Genomic DNA, 14,383 nt, shown 5'->3' on the forward strand with positions numbered 1-14,383 from the left:
TCCCGCCCGGCCGAGGACCCGCGCGGGGTGCCCGCGGCGGTGCCTGACGGGAGCGCGGTTCCCGGGCGCGTCGCCACCCCGTGCCCGCGCCCCTCGCTGTTCCTCCGGAGCGCGGTCTGCGGCGGGCGGCGCGGTCCCCGGGCCAGGGTCGGGCCAGGGCAGCGCCCGCACACTCAGGCGGGGCACGGCTGCCCCCGCCAGGACCCGCGGGCCCGGAAACGCTTGCAGTCACACGTGGGCGCCGACGGCCCGGGCTGCTGTCGCAGGGAGCTACGGTCGCCCGGACAACTGCCCGCCGTCGACGCCCGCTGGACTCCCCGGCTCCAGCCGCCAGACCAGTCCAGCTTCGGCCGGCGCCCGGCTATGAGGTGGATACCAGGCTCAGTGTGACCACCTCCCTCCAGTACGTACATACATCCCGAACCCGCGTCCTGCCGGCCGCTGAGGGGCTCCTACGAGCTTCCCACACTCCCCGAGGGCCCGCGGTCACGGGAAGTTCCCCACTGTCATTGCCACTCCGAGAGCTGGGTCCTCGGCTCTTGAAGTCCAGTCAGATTCCTGGGTCCCTCGGTCTTACCCTGTCTCTTTCTCCTTAGGGTTTTTCCACCTCGTTCGGACCTCCTGCATAACCATGTCCGTTCTCTACGTCTCTCCTCACCCCGATGCCTTCCCCAGCCTCCGAGCCCTTATAGCTGCTCGCTACGGGGAGCATGGGGAGGGTCCGGGATGGGGAGGAGCCCACCCCCGCATCTGTCTCCAGCCGCCCCCGACCAGCAGGAGTCCCTTTCCGCCACCCCGCCTGCCCGCCCTGGAACAGGGGCCCGGTGGGCTCTGGGTGTGGGGGGCCACTGCTGTGGCCCAGCTGCTGTGGCCAGCAGGCCTGGGGGGCCCTGGGGGTAGTCGGGCAGCCGTCCTCGTCCAACAGTGGGTCAGTTACGCAGACACGGAGCTGATACCAGCTGCCTGTGGGGCAACGCTGCCAGCCTTGGGACTCCGAAGCTCTGGCCAGGACCCCCAGGTGAGAAGAAACGCAGAGGGGAAGGGGGAACTTTAGAAGAAGGAAGCAAGACTTGGAATGGATGGTGAGCCAGGAACTCAGCATGTCAGACGTAGAAAAAAATTGATCGTATTCCAGATTGCCACCTGCTATGGTAATCTTGGGTAGCTTTCTTAAACTCTTTGAGCCTTGGTCTTTTTATGTCTGTGAAAACAAAAATTGAGAACATGTTGAGAAGTTGAAAAGATGTATGCAGAGCACATAATCTAGTGCCAGGTGTTTTAAAGTCTCAGAGTAAGCGTTTGATGAATCTGAAACTGATGAGGTTAGTTAGAGGTTACTGTGAATTGTAGGAAAAGATTGGGTGAAGGAGAGATGAGGAGAGGCAGTCAGGCCTGGAGAGATGACAGTTGCTGGGAGAAGATGGAGGAGAAATGAAATGAGGAAGAAGGGAAGTAGGAGAAAGGAGAGAGAATCACACCAGATTATAATTAAATTCTTCTTGAGTGGAGCTGTGCCTTACTGCCCTTATAACACCACCTCCTTGCAGAGATTTGACGACATGGTGGATATCTAGTATTTTTTGAATGAATGAATGAATGAAATGAATATATGACTTAGATCCTGGTTTGCTCCCTCATATCCTGACTACCCTATGTAAATAGCGGCCCCCCTCATTGGAATTCTCTCTCCCCCTCAGCTTCATTTATTTTTCTTCATAGCACTTAGGAGGAAAATAGGGTAATACATTATATATTTGCACATTTATTGTCTCCGCCCCTAGAATGTAAATTTCAACAGGTCAGAGGCTCCATCTGTTCATATTGTCTCCTCATTCATTAGAGAAGGCCTGGCATGCAGTAAGTACTTAAAAAATATTTGTTGAAGCAGTTACTGTGTTGCTTCATGTAACCTTTAACTTCCTGTGCTTAGTATATTGTATCTGACATATAAGTGTTTAGTAGACAGTCCAGTGGTTAAGACTCCACGCTTCCACTGCCTGGGGCGTGGGTTCGAGCCCTCTTTGGGGAACTAAGATCCCACATGCTGCGTGGTATGGCCAAAAAAAAAAAAAAAAGTGTTCAGTAGGAATTTATTGAATGAATGGGAAGTATTTTTATTATAATCATTTCAGTGAAGAAGAAACGTGATTTGTGGGAATGGAAGGCCAAATGGATTGAATGGGGGTGGGGATTGAGGTGGGCCGAGCCTTATCTCATACCCCTTTTCCTTCCTGTTAGGCTGCACTTGCGGCCCTGGGCAGGGCCCTGAGCCCCTTGGAAGAGTGGCTTCGGCTGCACACCTACTTGGCTGGAGAGGCCCCCACTCTGGCTGACCTGGCGGCTGTCACAGCTTTGCTGCTGCCTTTCCGTTATGTGAGTCATTGGGGCTTGGGGAAGAATGAAGGCAGGTTCCCTTAGACCTCACTATAGGGTGAGTAAGGATAGTTCATTTCTTTTCCTCACCCCAGGTCCTGGACCCCTCTGCCCGCCGGATTTGGGGTAATGTCACTCGCTGGTTTATCACATGTGTCCAGCAGCCAGAATTCCGGGCCGTGCTGGGAGAGGTGGCTGTGTATTCAGGGGCCAGGCCTCTCTCCCAACAGCCAGGTGAGGAAGCATGGAGGATGGGAGCGAAGGGGTTCCTCTGGGGCCTTTCATGCAGCTCACTTTCTTTTGTCTCTTAGGAATAGCAGAATCACTGGGACAGGAGCTGGGCGGGGGTAGGTGGGAGGTCAGCACGGGGGAGCCTTTGGGCAGCTGAAATAGGCCATCTGAGACGTAATAGCACTCTTCACAGAGGGTCCCCAGCAGGTCTGCATTTCTGTGCCTCTTTCCAGGCTCTGAGGTCCCTGCACCCCCAAAGACAGCTGCTCAACTCAAGAAAGAGGCAAAGAAACGGGAGAAGCTAGAGAAATTCCAACAGAAGCAGAAGGTCCAACAGCAGCAGCCACCCCCTGGGGAGGTGAGAGGCTGGTGGAGCTGGATGGAGGGTTGGTTCCATGGTGAGCGGCTGGTATCTGGACCTATATCCTTTCCCTCCCAAGCAGAAGAAGCCAAAACCAGAGAAGAGGGAGAAACGGGATCCTGGGGTCATTACCTATGACCTCCCAACCCCACCTGGAGAAAAGAAAGGTACTAGGAGGGGGAAGAGAGACCTCCTCTCTTCATGTCTACCCTCCTTGTCTCTTCTCTTTTTACCCCTTTTGCTCTGTCCTTGCTCCCACTACTTTGCTTAGTGAGGATTTGCAGAGTCCCAGGTCCTTCTCTGCTGGCCCTTCGTCCCCTTCCCAGCTGCTCCCAGCCTCAGCTCTGACCCTTCCCTTCCTCCCCCTCAGATGTCAGTGGCACCATGCCTGACTCCTACAGCCCTCAGTATGTGGAGGCTGCCTGGTACCCTTGGTGGGAGCAGCAGGGCTTCTTCAGGCCCGAGTATGGGGTGAGTGGGCACTGCTGCCCAGGCCTGGAGGGGATGGGGGCGGGGAAGGACAGGGCTGAAGGATACATTGCCTGGGAGCGGACCAGAAGAGGTGACATGAGGCCTTAGTAAGTACCCATCCTTCCTCCCCGTCAGCGTTCCAGTGTGTCAGCACCAAATCCTCGGGGCATCTTCATGATGTGCATTCCACCCCCCAACGTGACAGGCTCTCTGCACCTGGGCCACGCGCTCACCAACGCCATCCAGGACTCCCTGACCCGATGGTGAGCTCCCGTCCTCCCCTCCAACTGGTTCCCTCTGCCTTCTCTGGCTCCACACTCCTGTGGTTCCCTTCTCTTTGCCGACTGGGGCCCTCAGCTCTGTCCCCCGGTGGTGCTACACTTCTCTCTGGGTCACTCCCATCTGATGACTTAGCATCCTCTCCTGGTCAAGTAACCAGCACTTCCACTTGCAGACTCTCTTCTCTTGCCACTAAAAATAACATTATTTTGAATTTAGCAAGAAATATGTGAATATATTCTTGTAAGAAATTTAAAACTTCAAGTTTCTTTGACCACCCTCCTCCAGATTTACTTCCTCCTAAGAATTAGCACACATCATTGTCATCACTTGGATGTGTATCTTTCCAGATCTTTCCTATTTGCTTACATGTACATGTACCCATAGAAATGTGTAGTTTTCCTTTTGGTAAATGGGTTTTTCTTTTCTGTAACATAGAGGGCTCACACCAAACTTGTTATTTTATAACTTTTTTCTTACTCCTAGCAGTTTATCTAGAGATTTTTCCTCATCCTTATATGTGGACTGACTTGATTCTCCTCATTGCTCCTTAGTGTGGCTTTACATAATGGTGTCACTTTTTTTTTTTTTTTTGGTACACGGGCCTCTCACTGCTGTGGCCTCTCCCGTTGCGGAGCACAGGCCCCAGACGCGCGCAGACTCAGCGGCCATGGCTCCCGGGCCCAGCCACGCCGCGGCATGTGGGATCTTCCCGGACCGGGGCACGAACCCGTGTCCCCTGCATCGGCAGGCGGACTCTCAACCACTGCACCACCAGGGGAGCCCTGGTGTCAGTTTTTATTAATGAATGTTCCTAATTTTTCTCTGTTGAAAACTGCTGGAATGCACATTTCCTATACATGCTTTCTCAAGCTCCTGTGGAAGCATATCTCTGGCGTAGATACCAAGAAGTGAAATCTCTGTGTCCAAGGGGCCTGCCTTTATTGAGTACAAATAGAAGCTGGCAAGTTGCCCTCCAAAACGGCTTTACCAGTTTATACTCCATGAGTTGCATGTGAGGTGTGCCCCTGCCAACCCTGGACATTATCTGTCTTTGTTTTGCCAATCTGATGGGGGGAAAATGGTTATTTCTGTTACTGCTGATTACTAGTGAGGCTGTGTCTCTTCATGTATCCTGGCCAGTCAGGTTTCTCTTTATATGTATTGTCTGAACCTGTTGTTTGCCCATCTTTCTATTGTTCTTTGTTTGTTTGTTTACTTTTTTAATTGTTTTGTTAGAAGATTCTTTATAGAGTATATGTATACATTTTGGCTACTGATTTTTTTTGTTGTTGTTATATATGTTATAAACATTTTCTCCTGTTCTAGCAGTTGACTTTTTTCCCCCACTGTTAATATTTTGACTAGTTAACAACCACAAAGGCTAATATTTCAGGTGACGAATTTCTTTTAAAAAATATTTTAAAACAGCATTTTATCTATTGAAACTAGGGTTTATTTATTATATTTTAAATTTTGAGAAGTTTTTCTAGTGTCCTACTTAGCTCAATTAATTGGTCAAAAATATTTACAGGACATAACCATGTGCCAGCTCTGCTCAGGGCACTGGGATACGTCAGACTTAGCATTTTGCAAGGAATGAAGAGTTGGAAAAACAGAGTTGTGTTAAATACATATAACAGCCAGATTATTTACGTGAGGAAAAGTTTAACACTTCTTACGGAACACTTAAGCTAACATTTTTTTCTAATGAGCATGGTTTAAATCAAATATTAGAAACTCCCATTACTTAACTGGAATAGATTTACGTCAGTGTTTTAGAATCATAGATACCTATGGCTGTTATTTCACTGCGCCACCAGGGAAGCCCAACATGTATCATTTTTTAATAACAGTAATAATAGCTGACATTAATTTGGTCCTCTCTCCTACTTTAAAATGTACTTCTCAAAGGTCACCAAAAAGTTCATTACAGGGGCTTCCCTGGTGGCGCAGTGGTTGAGAGTCCACCTGCCGATGCAGGGGACACGGGTTCGTGCCCCAGTCCGGGAAGATCCCACATGCCGTGGAGTGGCTGGGCCTGTCAGCCGTGACCGCCGAGCCTGCGCGTCCTGAGCCTGTGCTCCGCGACGGGAGAGGCCACCACAGTGAGAGGCCCGCGTACCGCAAAAAAAAAAAAAAAGTTCATTACAGTTTAATGCTTCATGGGCCACATCAGCACAGAGCTTGATTAAGAGTAAACTGCATTTACTTGTACCAGAATATGGTAGGTGAAGACTCACGATACTACCATCTCTATTTCTCTAATTCATCCCCTGATTAATTCCCTGAAATATTATTAGCTTTCAGTCATTTTCTCCAAAATAGTCTAGTCCTTGAATTTCAACTCAGAGATTTTATTGTTCTGAGGTTTTATGTTTTAACCTAGTCAGTTTACCAATGTTCTTTGACTTAATGCTTACTGTCTTGTTAAAGAAAATCTCTCCTGCCTCCAAGTTACAAACATGATCGATCACCTATTATTTTCTTCTTTTTTTTAATTTTTGGAAACGATACCATTTTCTAATGCTTTTCTTATAGTTTTGTTTTTTAAAGTTGACGGTTTTTCTTTTTAACTAAATTAGAATTAAACTAAATTTAGATTTTTTTAATTTTTTTATTTATTTATTTTTTTTGTGGTACGTGGGCCTCTCATTGTTGTGGCCTCTCCCGTTGCGGAGCACAGGCTCCGGACACGCAGGCTCAGCGGCCATGGCTCACGGGCCCAGCCGCTCCGCGGCATGTGGGATCCTCCTGGACCGGGGCACGAACCCGTGTCCCCTGCATCAGCAGGCGGACTCTCAACCACTGCGCCACCAGGGAAGCCCTAGATTTATTTTAAAGTAAATAAGTTTATTTTTGTGGCTTTGGGGAAGTAGGGCGATTTTTCCAACCAATTAGCTAGTGTCCCAAACAAATTTATTGAATAGTTTGTCCTTTCTCCACTGATATGAAATGCCACCTTTAACAAATACTAAATATGCTTGAATCTGTTTCCAGTCACTGTTTTGTTTCCTTAATCTATAACTTTGTTCCTAGTTCCTGTGAAAACTTCTTTTAATAATCGTAACTTTCTCACATGTGTTGATATCTAGCTGGGCGAGAGCCTCCTCTTTGTCCTTCTTTTGCCAAATTGCCTTGGCTGTCCTCACATATCTCTGTCTGACAGTGATTTTAGAGTTGGGAGAGTCCTGCCCCATCGCCCCTCTCTTAAGTTCACCGACTGCCTGCCTGGAGTCCCTTCTTCCTTCGGGGCAGCTCTACTGCCTGCTCACCTCTGCTCCTCCGTGCTCCTCCCACAGGCACCGCATGCGCGGGGAGACCACCCTGTGGAATCCTGGCTGTGACCACGCGGGCATTGCCACCCAGGTGGTGGTGGAGAAGAAACTCTGGCGGGAGCAGGGGCTGAGTCGGCACCAGCTGGGCCGAGAGGCCTTTCTGCGGGAGGTCTGGAAGTGGAAGGAGGAGTGAGTGCAGTGTCCCTGCAGACATCACAGCCCTGCCTCCCTGTCCCCTGTCCAGATAAGATCTCTGTCACCTGCAACCCTGGCTGCAGGGTCAGACCCTCCCACAGAGGCTGAGGGTCATTTGGCCCCAGGGACAACGTCCGTTTCAGAGGGATGAGTGATCCCCATATTCTGCCCCATTAGCTGCCTGGTGTTTCCCTCCAGCCCAGGCCTGAACGCTGATCCCGGCCTTTCTGTCCACTTCCAGGAAAGGTGACCGGATTTACCACCAGCTGAAGAAGCTTGGCAGCTCCTTGGACTGGAATCGAGCCTGTTTCACCATGGATCCTGTGAGTAGGAATAGGGGCGGGTCTCGGGGCTGGGGTAGGAGTAGGAAGCTCCCCACGGAAGAGAGCATATGCCCAGGGCCCTCCCCCAAGAGGTGGCCCACTCATAGGAAACCACTAGGGCTCAGCTGCAAATGCCACTTTCTACCCCGTGTCATGGCCCTTTGTGTTACCTGTCACCTACCTTAGGAGCTCAGATTCCTTCCAGTGGCACATGGTAGGGCCTCACCCTCCCCTGGAGCCTGAACCCCCAGGATTTTCTGCATTAGCACCTGTCCCTAGCTGAGTGGTTTCTCTGCCATCTACAGTATCACCAGGCTGTTGCCAATCTGTGTTCCCATAGTGCCCTCTCCCCCTCAAGAAAAGTATTTCTCTCCTCTAGCCCCTAAAGGGGTCTGTGTGCCGGGCAGTGGGGCTCTGGGCCAGCCGGGTCTCACTGGCCCCTGCTGCCTTGACACCAAGGCCCATCTCTGGCCCATCTCTATTCCCCCCTAGAAACTGTCAGCAGCCGTGACGGAGGCCTTTGTCCAGCTCCATGAGGAAGGAGTCATCTACCGTAGTACCCGCCTTGTCAACTGGTCCTGCACCCTCAACTCTGCCATCTCAGACATCGAGGTGTGCCCCTTCCCTCCCCCGGCTCTCCCCATCTCCACCCTCAGCCCCTGGGCCACTCTTCTTAATCTCCGCCTCACAGGTGGATAAGAAGGAGTTGACAGGCCGCACACTGCTCTCTGTGCCTGGCTACAAGGAGAAGGTGGAGTTTGGGGTCCTCGTCTCCTTTGCTTACAAGGTCCAAGGCTCAGGTAGGAGCCAGGGGCACCAGGGTCCTGGGCTGGGTTGGCTGGGGGGTGGGAAGGGCCCAGCGCTGAGCCCACAAGGCCTCCTGTCCCCCCAGACAGCGACGAGGAGGTGCTGGTGGCAACAACTCGGATTGAGACGATGCTGGGAGACGTGGCCGTAGCCGTGCACCCCAAAGACCCCAGATACCAGGTGCGGCGGTGTGCTGCCCGCAGTCGGGGAATGAATGCTGGCTGAAGGGGCCCCCACGCTACGTGGGGGGATGGGTGCTGAGCGCCCAGCTGATGAGAGAAATTGGATCAGAAACTCATCTGCTGGCTGTTTTCTGGACGTGTAGATGGAATTTGGGTGTTAGAAAGCCAGGACCCTGCGTAGGAGGGAGGCGGTCGCAGCCCTTCGTGCGTTTTCGGCATCTCCCTCTGTCCCCAGCACCTGAAGGGGAAGAGCGTGACCCACCCGTTCGTGCCTCGGAGCCTCCCCGTCATCTTCGATGATTTTGTGGACATGGAGTTCGGCACAGGTGAGCACGGGGCTGTCCTGTGGGGAGAGGAAGGAGCCACGAGGCACGCTCCTGCTGTCCGTCTCCCCTTTCAAAGAAAAAAATAAGCTTCACCTGAGCAGGTAGGAGTTGGGCTGCTTCTCAGGGGACTGTGTGAGCGGGATGGGGGACAGGGGTGGTCTGAGAGCCACATCTGTCGGCAAAAGGGGGGGGTGCGTGTGGGCAGAGACTCTTCTGAGTCCCTCGTGACCCTGGCACCCCGGCGCACACCCCAGGCGCGGTGAAGATCACCCCTGCACACGACCAGAATGACTATGAGGTTGGGCAGCGGCATGGGCTGGAGGCCATCAGCATCATGGACGCCCAAGGGGCCCTTGTCAACGTGCCCCCACCTTTCCTGGTGAGACTGCCTGGGGCGTGGTGGCTGGCTCAGGAGACGGCGGGGTACCTGGCACGGCCGTGACAGAACCTGTCTCACATCCAGGGCCTGCCCAGGTTTGAGGCCAGAAAGGCAGTGTTGGCGGCGCTGAAGGAGCGGGGACTGTTCCGTGGCACTGAGGACAACCCCATGGTGGTGCCACTTTGCAAGTGAGGGTGGAGGCCAGGGAAGGGGGCGGGGACGGGTTTCTCGGGGTGCTCACCACCCAGCTTCCCCACCCACACGTACCTGCAGCCGCTCCAAGGATGTGGTGGAGCCTCTCCTGCGGCCGCAGTGGTACGTGCGCTGTGGGGAGATGGCCCAGGCCGCCAGCGCTGCTGTGACACGGGGCGACCTCCGCATCCTGCCCGAGGCCCATCAACGCACATGGCATGCCTGGATGGACAACATCAGGTGCGTCAGGCCCCTCGATGTGGGGATGGCGACTGGGCAAGGGGCCGAGCGGGGCAGAGGCCGGGCACCTCCTGCCCTTCCTTCATTCCCTCTCCTCCCCCTGCCACTTGCAGGGACTGGTGCATCTCCCGGCAGCTGTGGTGGGGCCATCGCATTCCAGCCTATTTCGTCACTGTCAGTGACCCAGCTGTACCCCCAGGGGAGGTGAGAACCGGGCCCGGGCTGGGTACTGGCACAGCTCGAGGGGGCTCTGGGTTCATTGGATCTTGGTGGGGGGGCAGGCAGAGGTGCCCCATTGGATACTCACTCCACCTGTGGCAGGACCCTGATGGGCGGTACTGGGTGAGCGGGCGCACCAAGGCCGAGGCTCTGGAGAAGGCAGCCGAGGAGTTCGGAGTGTCCCCGGACAAGATCAGTCTCCAGCAAGGCAAGGCGGGGCCTTGGGGTGGGGGCAGTGGGGGCTGATCCTCACCTCCACCCCGTCTGACCTCTGGCCCCCCTCAGATGAAGACGTACTGGACACCTGGTTCTCCTCTGGCCTCTTCCCCTTCTCCATCCTGGGCTGGCCCAGCCAGGTACGTTCCCGGGGCCAGCGCAGGGTGGGGTGGGAGTCGTGGGGGTAGGTGCCTGGCTCCCCGTCACTCATGCCCTGCTCTGCCCCCAGTCAGAAGATCTGAGTGTGTTCTACCCGGGGACGCTGCTGGAGACGGGCCACGATATCCTCTTCTTCTGGGTGGCCAGGATGGTCATGCTTGGCCTGAAGCTCACTGGCAGGCTACCCTTCAGAGAGGTGTGGAGACTGCTGAGACCCCTCCCACTGTCCCCTCCCTCACCCGGGCAGCTGTGGGTGGGCCTGGCCAAGGAGGCTTGTGGGGTCTCAAAGCCACCTGGGCCCTACTAGGTGATTCTGCACCCCAGTTTCCTAGAGGAAGGAGCACTTCTAATTCACACGAAGGCACTGAAGGGGCTGGCAGGGACACCGAGGGGCCTGAGGTTCAGAGGAGGGCAAACCAGAGGTAGGGGTAGGGGGACAGGCATTGGGGTCTAGGTGGGGAGACATCCCCACAGGCCTTCCCTTCCCTGCCTCACAGGTCTACCTCCACGCCATCGTGCGGGATGCCCACGGCCGGAAGATGAGCAAGTCTCTAGGCAACGTCATTGACCCCCTGGACGTTATCCACGGAGTCTCCCTGCAGGTGGGGCTGGACGCGGGCTCAGGCCGGGAAGGGCTGTAGGGTGGTGGCCGCGGGCCTCTGACTACTCCCACCTTACCCTCAGGGCCTCCACGACCAGTTACTGAACAGCAACCTGGATCCCAGCGAGGTGGAAAAGGCTAAAGAAGGGCAGGTACAGAGGGTGGGCCTGGGGCTGGAGTTTTGGCAGAAGGCAGGTGAGGCTGGCTCAGGACGCTCACTCCTTCCCCGCAGAAGGCAGATTTCCCGGCGGGGATCCCTGAGTGTGGCACCGATGCTCTCCGGTTTGGACTGTGCGCCTACACGTCCCAGGGTACGGCTCCCTAAACCTGTCTCAGCTGCATCGTTCCTCCTTCCCTGAGGCACAGCTCTCTCCTCTGCCCTGGGCGTGAGCTGGGAGGGAGAACGGTGTGGACTCACACTTCACCTCCACCCAGGCCGTGACATCAACCTGGATGTGAACCGGATATTGGGATACCGCCATTTCTGCAACAAGCTCTGGAACGCCACCAAGTTTGCCCTCCGTGGCCTTGGGAAGGATTTTGTGCCCTCACCCACCTCTGAGGTGAGGGCCTGGTAGGCGCGAGGTGGGCAGCACCCACACAGGTTGCATCCTTGCCATCAAGCACAGCCCATGCTGTTTCAGGGTTGTAGCCACAGAGTCAGGAAGCCCGGCTCCTGCCCCCAAGGAGCCTCTGTCTAGCTGAGGGGACAGAAGGATATAGGGACAGATTGTCATCAGGAGAGCCTCAGGCACTGTGGTCCTCCCACAAGGTGGCGGGGGGCCTACCCCTTCTCCCCCAGGCACTGGGCACATGGTGGTTGCTTTGGACCCATCAGGCTCCTGGAATGCAGATTTCCCCATGGTTCCTGTTCCCATGGGGTTCTGGCTCCCCTCCGCCTGGGCATGTGGTGGCCCTCCGCCTGATACGGTGCTTCCCCCCAAGCCTGGAGGCCGCGGGAGCCTGGTGGACCGCTGGATCCGCAGCCGGCTGACCGAAGCTGTGAGGCTCAGCAACCAGGGTTTCCAGGCCTACGACTTCCCAGCTGTCACCACCGCCCAGTACAGCTTCTGGCTCTACGAGCTCTGTGATGTGTACCTGGTGAGGAGGGGCCGAGGGGCCGGGGTTGGCGTGAGACCTGAGCCAGCCTGTCCCCCTCCCCGTCCTCAGCAGTTCAGCGAGGGCTGGAAGCCAGGCCTCCCCAGCCCTGAGCCCTGTGCCTCCCCCTCCCCAGGAGTGCCTGAAGCCTGTGCTGAGTGGGGTGGACCAGGTGGCGGCCGAGCACGCCCGCCAGACCCTCTACACCTGCCTGGACGTCGGCCTGCGGCTGCTCTCGCCCTTCATGCCCTTTGTGACCGAGGAGCTGTTCCAGAGGCTGCCCCGGCGCACGCCACAAGCTCCCCCTAGCCTCTGCGTTACCTCCTACCCGGAGCCCTCGGAGGTATGGGGTGTGGCCTGGCGCGGGCTCCGGGTAGCTGTGCAGAGCCAGCCCCCAGCTTCCCTCACCCGCTCCTCCACCCCACAGTGCTCCTGGAAGGACCCTGAGGCGGAAGGCGCCTTCGAGCTGGCCCTGAGCATCACTCGAGCCGTGCGCTCCCTGCGTGCCGACTACAACCTCACCCGGATCCGGCCCGACTGTGAGCCTCAGGCCCCCGTGTCCCCCGTCCCCTCAGCCCACTCTGGGACCCGTGTCCAGTGTGGCTGTCTCGTCTCCTTTCTCCCTCCCACGCAGGTTTCCTGGAAGTGGCTGATGAGGCCACAGGCGCCCTGGCATCAGCAGTGTCGGGCTATGTGCAGACGCTGGCCAGCGCGGGTATAGTGGCTGTCCTGGCGCTGGGGGCTTCTGCACCCCAGGGCTGCGCTGTGGCCCTGGCTTCTGACCGCTGCTCTGTCCACCTGCAGCTGCAGGGCCTGGTAGACCCGGCCCGGGAGCTGGGCAAACTGCAGGCCAAGCGCAGTGAGGCACAGCGGCAGGCCCAGCGTCTACGGGAACGCCGCGCTGCCTCGGGCTACACTGTCAAGGTGCCCCTCAAAGTCCAGGAGGCAGATGAAGCCAAGGTGTGTGGTGTGGGTGGGCGTCTCCTTCCCCATTTCCCACCCCATCACTCCCCCCACCATCAAACCCCCTCCTGCGCCTGCTCTGCCGGGCCCCAGGCAATCCATGGAGGAGCAGGTGGGACCATGTAATCCCCGCTCTCACACATGAAGAACAGCCAGGGCAGGGGCACAGTCCAGGGTCACACAGCAAGTTGAAGATGGAAGCAGACCATCCATCCATCCTTCCTCCCAGTCAGACCCCTCGTGCACCACCCGCTTCCCAGAACTTGGTATCCACATGCCGGGGGGCTGGGATAGGGATTGACCCAATACAGTCAGGAAGCTTAGCAGATCACCTGGGACCCCTGCAGGGAGGAGCCATGGGGTAAACCACAGGGACAAAAAGAGAAACATGAGTGGAGGCAACCACAGGGACAAAAAGAGAAACATGAGTGGAGGCAACCACAGGGACAAAAAGAGACATGAGTGGAGGCGAGGAGTTACAGAGCCTCGGCGGCTGAGCAGGTTGTCTCACGTGACTGTCCGGTAGCCCTCTCATGGCAGGGCAGTATTACCAACACCATCTTCCAGAGCCTCTGTTCCTAACCACTGTGCTCTGCTTCCCCAGTCACTGGCTGGGGCTGAGCCACTGGGTGGCACACATGAGCTCTGAAGCCCCTTTGTCTTTGGGAATGGACCACTTTGGGAAAAGACAGGACCCAGCAGACCAGTGATGGTGGAAGAGAACAGGGAGGTGGGGAATTAGGGGGAAGCAGGCTAGCCAAGCACACAGTTCCCCCAGACTACTCCCTGCCCGTGGTCCTCACCCATCTTTCCAACTCTGACCCCTCTGCTCTTTTTTTTTCATATATAAATTTATTTATTTATTTTCGGCTGCGTTGGGTCTTCGTGGCTGCGAGCGGGGGCTATTCTTGGTTGTGGCGCGCGGCCTTCTCGTCGCGGTGGCTTCTCTTGTTGCAGAGCTCGGGCTCTAGGCGTGCAGGCTTCAGTAGTTTTGGCACGTGGGCTCAGTAGTTGTGGCTCACAGGCTCTAGAACGCACGCTCAGTAGTTGTGGCGCACGGGCTTAGTCGCTCCGCGCCATGTGGGATCTTCCCGGACCAGGGGTCAAACCCGTGTCCCTTGCATTGGCAAGTGGATTCTTAACCACTGAGCCACCAGGGAAGTCCCTGACCTCTCTGCTCCTGTGGGCCTTTGGGGTTCTCTTCTCTTGGCCCTGGGTCTCACCACTCACCCCCTTTTCCACCCTCAGCTCCAGCAGACAGAAGCAGAGCTCAGGAAGGTCGATGAGGCCATCTCCCTATTTCAGAAGATGCTGTGATACACCCAACTCCAACCCTCGTAACTCCCAGTGTTCCACCTTGGGGATGGCAGCAATAAAATATTTTGCCACAAAACCATCTCTTGGCTGTGTGTGGTGGGGCTGGGGACGGGGTGCTGAGGCGCTGGCTTCCTGAATCCTCTGAGGTGCCAACGTGAACAGGAGGGCAGCAG

The 14,383-nt window shown here is 55.9% G+C and overlaps 1 protein-coding gene across 6 annotated transcripts; it reads left to right on the forward strand.

The window, feature by feature from the left end:
* The first annotated feature begins 114 nt into the window (after positions 1–114).
* Positions 115–14,286, forward strand: VARS1 (valyl-tRNA synthetase 1). 6 transcript variants are annotated; one of them, XR_009542997.1, is made up of 30 exons: positions 115–403; positions 597–1,018; positions 2,239–2,373; positions 2,469–2,607; positions 2,838–2,962; positions 3,045–3,132; positions 3,336–3,436; positions 3,572–3,699; positions 7,018–7,182; positions 7,430–7,511; positions 8,004–8,123; positions 8,203–8,311; positions 8,404–8,498; positions 8,736–8,826; positions 9,081–9,205; positions 9,290–9,393; positions 9,479–9,637; positions 9,751–9,841; positions 9,959–10,064; positions 10,142–10,212; positions 10,302–10,427; positions 10,729–10,833; positions 10,916–10,984; positions 11,065–11,143; positions 11,268–11,395; positions 11,778–11,933; positions 12,067–12,273; positions 12,358–12,469; positions 12,735–12,890; positions 14,142–14,286. XR_009542997.1 is itself a non-coding variant. In XM_060163221.1 (30 exons), the coding sequence occupies exons 2-30, from the start codon at positions 632–634 to the stop codon at positions 14,208–14,210; spliced, it is 3,798 nt and encodes a 1,265-aa protein (XP_060019204.1). In that variant the 5' UTR covers positions 118–403; positions 597–631; the 3' UTR covers positions 14,211–14,286. The 6 variants fall into 6 exon arrangements, 5 of the variants coding, with proteins under 5 accessions (XP_060019204.1, XP_060019205.1, XP_060019208.1 ...); XM_060163221.1 differs by having other exon boundaries at positions 118–403; positions 12,565–12,890; XM_060163222.1 differs by having other exon boundaries at positions 118–368; positions 12,565–12,890.
* Positions 14,287–14,383: the final 97 nt, after the last annotated feature.

This window comes from Lagenorhynchus albirostris, chromosome 10 (assembly GCF_949774975.1).
Source record: "Lagenorhynchus albirostris chromosome 10, mLagAlb1.1, whole genome shotgun sequence".
Classification (NCBI taxonomy): domain Eukaryota; kingdom Metazoa; phylum Chordata; class Mammalia; order Artiodactyla; family Delphinidae; genus Lagenorhynchus; species Lagenorhynchus albirostris.